The sequence below is a fragment of the Ctenopharyngodon idella genome, chromosome 3 (assembly GCF_019924925.1).
Source record: "Ctenopharyngodon idella isolate HZGC_01 chromosome 3, HZGC01, whole genome shotgun sequence".
NCBI lineage: Eukaryota > Metazoa > Chordata > Actinopteri > Cypriniformes > Xenocyprididae > Ctenopharyngodon > Ctenopharyngodon idella.
Window position 1 is genome coordinate 37,362,759 of NC_067222.1, and position 12,684 is coordinate 37,375,442.

General features: G+C 34.9%; 1 protein-coding gene across 1 annotated transcript; it reads right to left on the minus strand.

The window, feature by feature from the left end:
• Positions 1-5,451: 5,451 nt before the first annotated feature.
• On the minus strand, positions 5,452-12,681 carry pla2g10 (phospholipase A2 group X). Its single transcript, XM_051887742.1, has 4 exons — positions 11,595-12,681; positions 8,464-8,632; positions 7,819-7,925; positions 5,452-5,766 (listed from the first exon to the last, which is right to left on the minus strand). Exons 1-4 carry the CDS (start codon positions 11,629-11,631, stop codon positions 5,618-5,620), a joined length of 462 nt encoding a protein of 153 aa, XP_051743702.1. The 5' UTR covers positions 11,632-12,681; the 3' UTR covers positions 5,452-5,617.
• Between the last annotated feature and the right edge of the window lie 3 nt (positions 12,682-12,684).

The window sequence follows — 12,684 nt, forward strand, 5'->3', positions numbered from 1 at the left end:
TAACATTAAGTTGGTCAGCACTCATGTTGTGTATACTGGATGTTTCTAAATGTTTCATTTATTTTCTGTTGAAAGACTTTATTACTAACAAAATCTTTGTTTAATGTGATCTCTAGATTCCTTTAAATGTTCAGAAGAAGCCACCGGAGACCTTCCTGTTCTCCTTTCCCAGCAGCTACTTACAGCTTAAAGGGTCAGATTGTGCTATTTCTTCCTAGTTTTCTAGTTAACCGTCAATTGAGTCCAGGTGAATGGTACAATTGCACAATTGTACTAAGAATTTATGATCATGTTTGCGTCTTGCCTTTCCCATGTGTTGTTCTGGGAACATACAGAAGCCCCAAAACGTATTAGGACACTTTAGCCACATTTAAAAATTGGAAAATTTTACTGCATTAGCAGTGCATTTTAAACCTAACAGTTTGTTAGGTTTAAAAATGAAGACTGCTCTTTTTATACTTTCTTGACATTAGTTCAACATGTCCATAATGTTAATGTGTTTATTGTGTGTGTACTTGAGGGGAATTGCCTTCATTCACTACTCTTCAAAAGATTTTTTTTTAAAAAGAATTTAATACATTTATTTAGCAAGGATGCATTCATTTGATCAAAGGTGACAGTAAAGAGATTTATTATATTACAAAAGATTTCTATTTCAAATAAGTGCTGTTCTTTTGAACTTTCTATTCATCAAAGTATCCTGGGGGGGAAATGTATTATGGTTTACACTAAAATATTAAGCAGCACAACTGTTTTTAACATTTATAATAATAAGAAATGTTTCTTGCGCATCAAATCAGCATATTAGAATGATTTCTGAAGGATCATCTGACACTGAAGACTGGAGACATTTATTTTAAACATAAAAATAAAATAAATCTTACTGACCCCAAACTTTTGAACGGTACATTCACTAAATACACCTTGGGACCAATGCTGAAAAGAACAGCTGAAAGAAAATATTTTCTTTTGATCAAACCTTGATATCTGCATTTAATGCAACGACATTAAAGAGTATTAAAGTGTCTCTTAGAATGCCCTCAAGTGTCCAAACACATTTTAAGGCCACTGTATTTGGAGATTTTTATGTAAAATCTATCAAAATACTGTCTTATATTGTGTCAGACTACAAAAGTGATTGACATATATGTGGAAAAGTGAAGGTATCATGGTTCAAGCATGTTTAGATACCCCTTACCTTTCTGTCATTATTATCTTTACCCAGCCTGTCCATAGGGTGAATTCAGGTTGATTGGGAAACTTTTTCCAAGTCATCTCAATGGCAAAATGTGTCCCAATCACCCTGAATTCACCCTACAATACATAAGTTGAAGTTACAGTCATTTCTTTTTCAGCTTCCAGCAGCCAGAATGATGCACTTCATGGTGATAGATAAAAATCCCATGCTCAAGAACAAGTAAGAGCATTGTCTACAATTTCAAGATGCTCTCAGAGGAAGTAAACAAGCTGACATGTAGACGTGAAATCAAAACCCCTCTTCTTTCCCCCCTTCCATGTGACTGCAAGAGGCATATGACTTCCATAACTTCATCGCTCATTAACCACTGATGGCAAGACACAATTGAGTGAGTGTTTGTGGAACTTGCCCCAGATATTCAGGTCTCAGTCCCCAGCTCTGACTGTTGGGCAGATCTTCTCCTGTTTCAGATAGCTTCGCCCTGCCTGACAACAGACCGTGTGGAACTTCACATGAGAGTCCCGTGTAAGGAACTATGGGATACAAAGGCCAGTTATGTCCATTTAAATCCCTTAACAAGCACTGCAACAAACAAAAGACAGATTAGCATGATTTACCATGCTGGTATTATTAAATTACCTCATCTACACATGAGCCAACAATTGAGTTACTTTTATAGATGTGTACAGACAGTGGAATAGCTATGAAAAAGCATTGTGTATTCTTTGTTCATTAATATGTTTTGTACAGAAGGCTTTGTTAGGTCACGAACGGAGCGAGTAGCCTGTTGTTTAGACCAAAATTCATAGCCTATGAGTCAGAGGTATCTTTAAAAACCAATATTACCTATTAGCATTAAGCGCATGCATGAAAAACGATTTTAGGCTAGTCATCGTCCGGGCTTGACTGGAATCTCATTTAAAAAGCAATGTATTTTATATAAAATATAATTAAAATATTGATTATATTATGGTGTATATTTTATAATGACGCTGATAACGATAAAACAATAAAGTGAAAACGACCAAAATCCTATTGTTGTCTGTGGTTTGTGTGTAAATAAAAACTGATGCCATAATGCCACCTAGCGGTAAGCTTCATGCAACCAATGACCATCAGTCCGACGTCGTATTAAGGCCTGTGATTCCCTCCACTGCTCTAGTTTCATTCAGCTCATACATTCACATAAAGGCAGCAAGCTCTATTAATGAACTTGATGTCATTTCTGTGTAATGCTGAGAATGAGAGCGAGGATAAGCATTAGACCTAGAGAAAGGACACACACCATTTATGAGGAGACTTTTAAGGACACAGGGTGGGGGAGCTAGATTTCCTTTTTGGCCTAGAAAAGAAAACACAAGCTTTGCCAGCATCAGAATTCTGATCATTCCCTGGATATTAACACATTCATTTTAGGTAAAAAAAAAAAAAATGCACACCAGACCAGCTATGGTCATATTCGAAGCTCCACCATGATCCATTCGTCTTGTTCTGTATGTATGCTGGATCACTGCAATAACTCTTTAATGTTATATGGAAGTTCTCTTAGACATAAACTGTGTATTAAAGCTAAATATGTTCCTTTTTCTAGGACTTACAATGTAATGAGGGCTTGAACGTGTTTAGGTCAAGTATATGACGTTATATTTAAAAGTAAAGTCAGAGGTTCAGAACAATATTCGAAGGCCACATGACTTTTCCAGTTGTTCGTGATTCACTAAATAATAATAATATATATATTTCTTTAAATGTAGTCACAATTTCGACCTAATAAAGTATTTTAGAGCTTGGCATAACTAAAAATGTATATTTATTATGAAATGCACATAAAGATTTTATTAATTTACATGACTTTTCCAGGTTTAGAAATCATACTTCACATTTCATTTATCCAGGTTTTTCAAGACAGTGTAAATCCAGGTTCTTCAAAGAAAAGAAAAAAAAAAATGTTGTTGAGCAGGTGAATTAAAATAAGAAATATCCAGAAATATCTTTGTGTGTGTGTGTGGCTTTGGCTTATTTTAATGATTGTTTTGTCCATTTTAAATCATCTTAAGCCCCCTTTGGTAGTTTGCTGAGGCCACCTAGTGGGTCCCAGTCCCCTGGTTGAGAACTAGAGTTAAGTGTTATCTCTATAAAAAGACTGCACAATTAATATAACACGTTTTTCATTCATTCATTCATTCATTCATTTAGGAAATACAATATCGACCAGGGCTGGATGTAACATGTTGATATTTTGATAATTTATTATAATTTCTTTTGCCATAAACAATGGTTCGATTTTTTTTTTTTTTTTTTAATCGTTTCCATTTTTTATGTCATGAGTTTTGTTTTATAATTGTTTTGATGTTGAGTTTTGCTATAAAAAAAAAAAAAAAAAAAAAGAAAAGAAAAAAAGCCATGTGAATTTCCATGTATTAATCGCTTTATTATTGCCAATGTGTTAACAGCTTGTAACGAAACTTAAAAGACGAGACCTTCCTCGACTTCCTAGGCTGTCTATGAAAGCCTGTAGACTGATTTTTATGTGGACTCGGGACGTTTTTGCCGGGAAAATCGCGTGTGCACGAGTGCGAGCACTGGGGGGCAGACCGAACCATTCAGTCACCATTTTGATCAAATTTTAGCTTTTCTATAGTAGTAAACCTACATATTCACACTCCGTGTAACTCCATAGTCTGACATTGTTTGCATGCTATGTCTGAAATGCATATAGCTGTATGCCTATACATTTACTATATAAATATGTACTATTACTATATAAATATATAGCTGTATGCACTATATATTTAAGCCTAATGACATTTAGGCTATCACTATTTTCTCCCGCTAAGCAATTTTTTCTCTGCGTTCTCTGGAATCCTTTCAAACGGAGGACTTCTACATTCCGATTGGCTGACTGTTACTTTGACGCTCCCGCCGGCGGCGGTCTGAAAGCACAGTCAGACTTCTACTGTTATCCCTTTTTTTTTTTTTTTTTTTACAGTCTATGGCTGTGTCCGAAACCATAGTGGACGATGTTGAGTGCACTTATTCAATCCCACAATGCACCGCAATAACGAGTGTACAACCGACGCACGCTTAACGGCTAGAGAATACCCATAATGCACTGTGAGAGTCGCGCGCTAAATGAATTCATGCGCCTCGCCAGGAAATGGCGCCCGCAGCTGAATCAATCATCCATTCATTTTCCAAACCGCGTTGGTCCAGCATTATCATACAGGTATAAATTCCTTTTTAATTAATCATTAAATCGTTTAAAAGGCTTGAATATGCTAGTTCAACATAAATATTCATTACTACTGGAGCTCACAGTTCAAAAGATTATTAAACAGCAGCACAAACTATGCGAAATCGGCAGCCCTTCCGGTTCACTCAGTGTCCGAATTCACTCACTTGTTTCATTCACTCTTTCAAGTGGACTATATTAGTGGAGTAATGTAGGGAATAGTGAATGAGGGTGTAGGGGGCGATTTCGAACACAGCATATGTGTTATCCACCAAAAAAGAAGAAGAAGAAGAAGAAGATTCATCACGTGACAACTTTTTACTCAAATGAGATTGGGGAGACGTTAATAAGTTTTATTGGGTTTATTAATTTATGTACAAAATAACAATTTAAAATGAATAGCCTACATTATAAGCATATTTACTTTCGAGTTGAAAATATAATTTATTTGTAGCATCTTTTAGTCGCTACTATAGTAGCCTCCGCAGGCTACTGCACACACAAACACACAAAATCTTCTCAGCATTTCTCCTCTTCTAGCTTGCTTCCCAATTCAGTTGTCAAATAAACCTGGCATTGTGTATTACGAATATTGTTGGCTCCTTGATGTCTTGTTTCTTAAAGTCGCTTTGAATACAAGTGTCTGCAAAATGCATAATGTAAAAGTGAATGTCAAATTCAATTACATTGCCTCAGATGTTATCAACTGCTTCTGTCTGTAAAGGTGTGAACCAAAGGGTCCATAAAATCAGAACATCAAAGGGACAGTGTTTCTCAGGAAGTGCCAAACCTGTGTCTTGTGTATTGAAGCTGTTTTGTGTATTGTGGTGTCTATATGAGAAGGTCCTACAGTGTGGTACCTATTGTTTGTGACACATTTGTATAAACTGGGCAACTAGTGTGACAACTAGCCCCGGTCAGTCGGTCACCTCTACAGACCAAAATGGTTAAGTGCCATTCAGAAAACACTCTGATGTCATGACTGTAATTTGGCTATATCTAAAGGATGAGCAAAAAGTGATTATTTTTGCAAAATTTTATTAACTCATTCACTTATGAAAGTCAACTATGCAAATGTAAAATACATAAGAAAATGGAAATCCTTTAAACAATATAAATTCAAACTAAACATACAATACAAGCTCTGGTAATCAAACAAGATTTGATTACCAAAGGACAAAATTTCATTAGTAAATGTTGCAGGTAGGATGAACACATCCACAGAGGAAATCCGGCCACAGAGCGTACTTTTGGTTGAACGGTGCCTTTCTGAGACATCTGGCTGCTTCCCTGTCACATCGGCAGAGGATTTTCGCACATCTGTCATTAAGCGCGTCTGCGTTGAAGACACATGAATGTAAATTGTCGGCTGTGTAAAATGAGTAGTTTGCATATAGAGTGAAGGAAACCATATTTTAACCATATATTAAAACCATGCATTCAAACCACCGCTTTATGGCTCTTAAATAATACTGTAAATCTCATGAGTATTGCACATTATGGTGTTTACTACAAGGACAAGATCTTAAAATATCCCGTGGTTTGGTTAAGAACAGTCTGTCTGTTATAATACACACCCTGTATTACAACTACTTCCTCAAGCTGAAGGAAAAGACCAAACAAAACATATTTTTTCCCACCCAGTTTCCTCTTTACTGACTTGTTCTGTTTCTCATTTAGTTTCCAGGCTATTATAATGTAAAAAGTGATTCTAAAAGAGTGTAAATAATACACTCTAAAAATAATGTGTTGGCTCAAAAAAAAAAAAAAAAAAAATTAACGCAACACTTTGCATCAATTTTTTTGAGTTATGACAACTTCTGAGTGAATTTACATTTCACCAACAAGCTACATTGAGTTAGAGGAACTTAATCATTTGTAGCACTTGATTACATGTAGCATAAACAGACATTTTTAAGTTGATTACTCAAAAAAATTACATCGCTCCAACTACCTGATTTGTAGCCCTGGAACCAATTAGGCTAATCTTATCTATTTCAGATCAAATCAACAGCTATCATAGCATATGCCAACACAACTTATTCAGCATGTATATTTAACGAAACAAGTAAGATATTACTTGTCACTGGCATTAGCGCAGTCATTGCTTATAGAGTCAATGTAGTGTTTACCTTCATGTGTCCACTCTTCATGTGTCAAAAACTTCAAAACTCTTTTATATGTCAAACATAACAGCATTAAACACTAGCAGGTCTTTCCCTTCACTTAAAAACATAAAATAACACTTAATAACATTTATTCTCCTTATCCAGTCCTATGCAAAGACAATTTAATTACGTTACTACAACTTAAAGGATTAGTTCACTTCAGAATTAAAATCTCCTGATAATTTACTTACCCCCATGTCATCCAAGATGTTTACATCTTTCTTTCTTCAGTCAAAAAGAAATTATGGTTTTTGAGGAAAACTTTCCAGGATTTTTCTCCATATAGTGCTAACTTATAGTGCTTATAGTAACCTTAACGGCTACCAATGGGTTGAAGGTCCAAATTGCAGTTTCAGTGCAGCTTCAAAGGACTCTACATGATCCCAGCCGAGGAATAAGAGTCTTATCTAGAGAAATGGTCGTCATTTTCTATAAAAATAAATAAAATGTATATACTTTTTAACCACAAATGCTCATCTTGCACTAGTTCTTAGGCGGAAATACCGCGGTAGGGTCATTCAACATTGTTGTTTTACCTTTTTTTCTAAACGGCGTTTAGCTTAATCTTTGCACGTTCGCTTTGTAGACACTGGATCGGTACTTCCACCTACGTCACGCATGACCTTTCCAACATGATTACGTAATGCATGGCACATCGCAGAGCAGTGCAAGATGAGCATTTGTGGTTAAGAAGAATATAATTTTTATTTATGACAGATGGTTTCACTAGATAAGACTCTTATTCCTCATCTGGGATCGTGTAGAGTCCTTTGAAGTTGCATTTAAACTGCAATTTGGACCTTCAACCTGTTGGTAGCCGTTGAAGTTCACTATATGGAGAAAAATCCTGGAATGTTTTCCTCAAAACCCTCAATTTCTTTTTGACTGAAGAAAGAAAGTCATAAACATCTTGGATGACATGGGGGTGAGTAAATTATCAGGAAGTTTGAATGCTGAAGTGAACTAATCCTTTCATTTTCAAAACAGAAAAGAAAAGCCAATTAACGCAGAAATTTGAGTTTAAATTACAAACGATATTAAGTTGACGTAATGATCAACATTATTATGTCAACAGAACTCAACAAAATAATGTTTGCAACTTAAAAGGTGTAATTAAAACAATAAATTAGAATTGTTAACTTGCAACCATGCGTTTGTTGTGGTAACAGGTCCCCTGAATTACTTTTTATGCTGTTTAAGATCCAGAAGGCACATCATACCACAGTCAGCCTGCTCATCGTCGCACGTCCACTGATACTGGTCCGTTTTTGTTTGACAGCCCGCGAATTCTGCATCCCCATAACAGCAGTCATGCTTGTGACAACACCTAGAGAAGAACACATGCCCTTGAGATCATCTTTAATGAAACAGCACAGAGGACCGAGCCCAGTCCTGTCTGGTTTTGAATTGTTTCTTCATTATGTAACATATAATTCATGTAGACTTGCAGAAATACAATGTGATCTCATACACCGCTGTGTATGTTGGCCAGATAAACTGCTGACTCTGTAAGATTAGAATGAGCAATTGAACTGTGGAATGTGGTGCAATAATATCAGCAGGTTTGTTTATTCTTTTTCATCTTGCTGTCTGCTTCCAAAGAGCTCTTTCACATGGGACCAGCGGTCTCTGTATCCTAAACTGAGGTTAGGGGAAACAGTTATTTTGTGTGTGGGAGAACTGGGAGTATTCCTTTTCCAGATGCCTGAGGGAATGCAACAGAAATGGACACACTGTGACCAAGATGCATGGAAAAGAACGGGCAAATCAAACCACTGCAAAGAGAAGTGCTTGCAATCACAGCTTGTTTGTTGCTGGCATTACACAGAATGGCATTGATATTTGTGTCTAACAAGGTGTCTTACCAGTCCGCTCTGTCTCTGGGCCACCCTTGACCCCCGAGACCGCAGTAACATCCGTACATCACATAAGATAAAGCTGTTCGTCCCGTGCTGCACTTGATAACCCCAGCTAGTTCCAGCAGACCCCTTTTACTCCTTGAAGACCTCTGTGGCTGCAGGGAAGCCATACTGACTGAAAAGAGTAAAACTGTGAATTTAGTCTGGCAGGTATTCATTATAATGTAACCAATTTTCTAGATCCCCTCATGTGTTTTACATGTATTCATTTAGCAACTTTTTCACAGCACTTTTAACATACCCACATGAAAAAATACTATAGTAATTTATAGTAAATACTATAGTGTTTTTGAACCATACTATAGTAAAGTACTTGAATTCATTTGTTGTGGTAATACAACAACTATATCAACAAGTTACTTTACGCAATACTGTACTAAGTTTTCAACAGCTATAGGGTATATTATACTACAATGAATACACTACAGTTTACTGTAGTAAAAACTAAAGTATACTACAGTATTTGTTACAGTTTATCAGTTCACTATAGTTAATACTACAGTATGCAGTAGCATTCATTAACAAAGTGTTGTAAATACTACAATATATACAGTATACTACAATTTACTATAGTATGGTTCAAAAACACTATAGTATTTACTGTAAATTACTATAGTATTTTTTCATGTGGGTATTATGCTGTATCCTTTTAACATATATTGCCATATTCTCACATATAATGCTATGTTGTTATCAGTGTTGGGTAAGTTACTCTAAAAAAGTAATTAATTACTAGTTACATCTTCAATAGTGTAATTAGATTACTGTACGAATTACTCTCTCCAAAAAGTATTTAATTACTTTTTACTAATTACTTTCTAAGTACTATATCAACCTCGATGAGTTAATAAATGATAAAAGGATAGACAAGAAATGGCTCTTTTAATTCTTTCAAATAAATAATATAAAACTACATAAATTATTCTGGTCACACTTTAGATTAGGGTCCAATTCTCACTATTAACTAACTATTAACTATGACTTTTGCCTCAATAAATGCCTAATTACTGCTTATTAATACTTAGTAAAGTAGTTGTTAAGTTTAAGTATTGGGTAGGACTAAGGATGTAGAATATAGTCATGCAGAATAAGGCATTAATATGTGCTTTTTAAGTACTAAAAAACAGCCAATATCCCATTAATATTCATGCTAATAATCAACTAGTTAATAGTGAGAATTGGACATTTAAGTGTTACCATTATTCTTATTAACTCACCAAAGTATTTAAAGTGAGAAGGATACATAAAAACATGCATTTTAACATTAGACTTTAAATTTTGATGTTAAATCTACTATTGTATTATATATAATTGTTCTACAGTCTATATACAGTATTTAGTTCAATTACATCAGAAGTAACTGTAAAAGGGAGTAATCACTTACTTTACTTTTTCAAGGGAAAAGTAATTAAATTACAGTAACTAATTACCAGAGCTGGGTAGTAACGGATTACATGTAATCTGGATTACGTAATCAGATTCCAAAAATCAAGTACTTGTAATTAGAGTAAACTACTTTTTAAAATACTTGTAATCAGACTACAGTTACTTTTTTATGGCTCACATGATTACATATTATTTACACAATGGCAGTAAGTTGTTCACAATTCATTGATTCTCCTAATTTTTCGTTTTATATTTTTTTATAATAATACTGCCGCTTATATACATTCATGATTCTTCGAGTTTTTCCGGCGGTGAGGGGGAGGGGTGTGGAATCGTGCACAGAAATCAGCAACAACAAGAATATTTTGTTTTTGTAATGTTGCTGTTTTCTAAATTTACTTAATTTTAGGTAAGTATGTTTTAAAATCATAAGATGTGATTTTGTTTAAGTGTTACTATCAGCGAACACTCTAACAGGTACATTAGTGTTAGTACAGTAGTCAACATTTGAAGTGGATCAAAAAAGTTCATCAAAGTTGTCCTGAGAACTAAGCTGTCCTAAGAAGAAGGTTTTAAGACAACTTTGATGAAAGGTTTTGATCCACTTCAAATGTTGACTACTATATTTTGAAGTATTAACTGTCCATACATTGCACTTTAAAAAGAATCTGTTGAGGCTCTTGTTGGTGAATAGAATATATTTTTTGGAATATATTTTTTTTTTGTATTTGTCAAAATAGTACAAGATTATCCTACAATATATGTGACATAAAATAAGGGTTAGCACAAAAGTAATCTAAATGTAATCCAAAAGTAGTCAGATTACGTTACCAAAAATGTGTAATCTAAGAGATTATATTACTGATTACAAATTTTGTCATGTAATTTGTAATCAGTAACTGATTACAATTCATAAGTAATCTACCCAGCTCTGCTAATTAATTAGTAACTGGTTACACCCAACACTGGTTGTTATGATACCATATCCAAAATATTTTACATTAATGGTAATTTATTGTAAACAAACTACTGTAAGTCTCACTGTAAAACTTTAAATTCATGTACTTCTATTGTCCAAAGTTTCCCAAGGAAAGAATAGGGCCATTTTTCACCAACGTAGTGTCAGATTCCACCGATTAAGTGTTAGATTCCAGTTGTGTGGGATTTCTTAAGAGTCAAAATGACCAGTGTTTCGCTCTTAGTCGTAAGAATATTTTTTATAAGATCTGCTTAAACTACTTTGGTAGTTTAATTAACATTAAGATTTTTTTTTTTTTTTACTTAGTTTTGTGCACTCTGCATAAATAAATAAGTAAATAAAACTTATTCATACTTTGTATCTTTAAAGTCATTTTACAGTTTTTTCCCCTAATTTCAAAGGCTACTTTGAGTAGCTAAATGCATTTTAAAAATACTAAATGCATTTGCTCAGTCATTTTATTTTTAATAATATATAAAAATAAAAAGTATCTAGGCTATTATTTATTAATATATAATATTTAACTGATTTTAAATATATATATATATATATATATATATATATATATATTAATAAAATATATATAAACACACACACACACTACAGGTGTCCAGTCTTGTTTCGCCCTAATCCCACTTCTTTAATTAGCTAAATGACTAAATTGTAGATCATATAAGAAAGCAGAGTGAGAATGAGATGTGAGCAGCCTCACCTGTAAAGAGCAGGAATGTGTGATACAGCGCAGTCATTGTGCTGCTCACTCACAGGTAATAGTCCAGTCTCTGTTCAGTCTCGGATAAACAGACTTCCTCAGTGCTGCTGGGCTTATTTTAGATGCCGAGTATTCTCAGGACATCACTCCTACTGTAGTAATCCTCTCACTGCTGGAGGCTGCTGTTCCCTCACTCAGGGTTAAAATTAAGTCGAAAGTTGAAGTCTGAGAATGCTGGATAATATGCCCCCTCTGATGACTGTTTGGGTGTTCAGCTCGGGACCGCCCTGTGATGGCTGGTGGTGGTGGTTGGCTTTTCCATACAAACAGCTCGAGCTGGATGAGCTGCCAACTGGAAAGTAGTCATGATCGAACACGCCAGCAGCTAGGCTATTTACTCTCTCCTCCTGCATCTGTAAATGATCTATTCATAAACTGATCCAGGCCTCGAAGTAGAACTGAAAATCTGAAAACTGCAAACCTGAACTGAAATGGGACATTCTGATTGGTCAGTGGCAATAACACTATATTAACAACCTTGAGACTATTTCCCTACATAAACTGTGCTTGTGTTCTGCCTTTTCCGTCGTCATGCCCTCTTTCTTCTCACAAAATAATTTAAATCCAGTTAAATATTTTCTTTCTTTCTAAATATTATCCCTATTTCCTACTTACTATTAATCTTTATTACTTGGCGCTGCACATTTTGACATATTGAGAATTCTATTTGGTATTTTTTATTTGTTAACTTTGTGCAAACCCACTTTATTTTTCGACGCAGAAGTAAGTTGGTAGCTTTAAATGTGGTCCGGTTACTTAATTACAGATTAAATAAACATTCAAATACTATTTTGCTAGTTTGCATGGCTAGCTAGATGTTTGAAAATTAACGCAGGAGATCACGCCGGCTGTTCTCGAGTATGTCCAAAAGGGGGCGCTGTAACCATCTTCAACTACTAACAGAAAAAGTGAACAAGACGTCACGAAGATCACGTTGTCCAAAGAAGAGGCAGGATTGACGAACACATGAAAACATTAGTGGCCGTATGCAACAGTCTCTTTCCTGCTGATAATTTGTCTACTTAAGGTG

What these genes read in the sequence shown, in the direction of transcription:
- pla2g10 (XM_051887742.1), bottom strand. Translation starts at nt 11,631, where the DNA reads ATGACTGCGCTGTATCACACATTCCTGCTCTTTACAG. An exon ending in CCCAGAGACAGAGCGGACTG is followed by an intron (nt 7,926 to 8,463) that starts GTAAGACACCTT and finishes GTTCTTCTCTAG; the next exon opens with GTGTTGTCACAAGCATGACT. An exon ending in CGATGAGCAGGCTGACTGTG is followed by an intron (nt 5,767 to 7,818) that starts GTATGATGTGCC and finishes TCTTCAACGCAG; the next exon opens with ACGCGCTTAATGACAGATGT.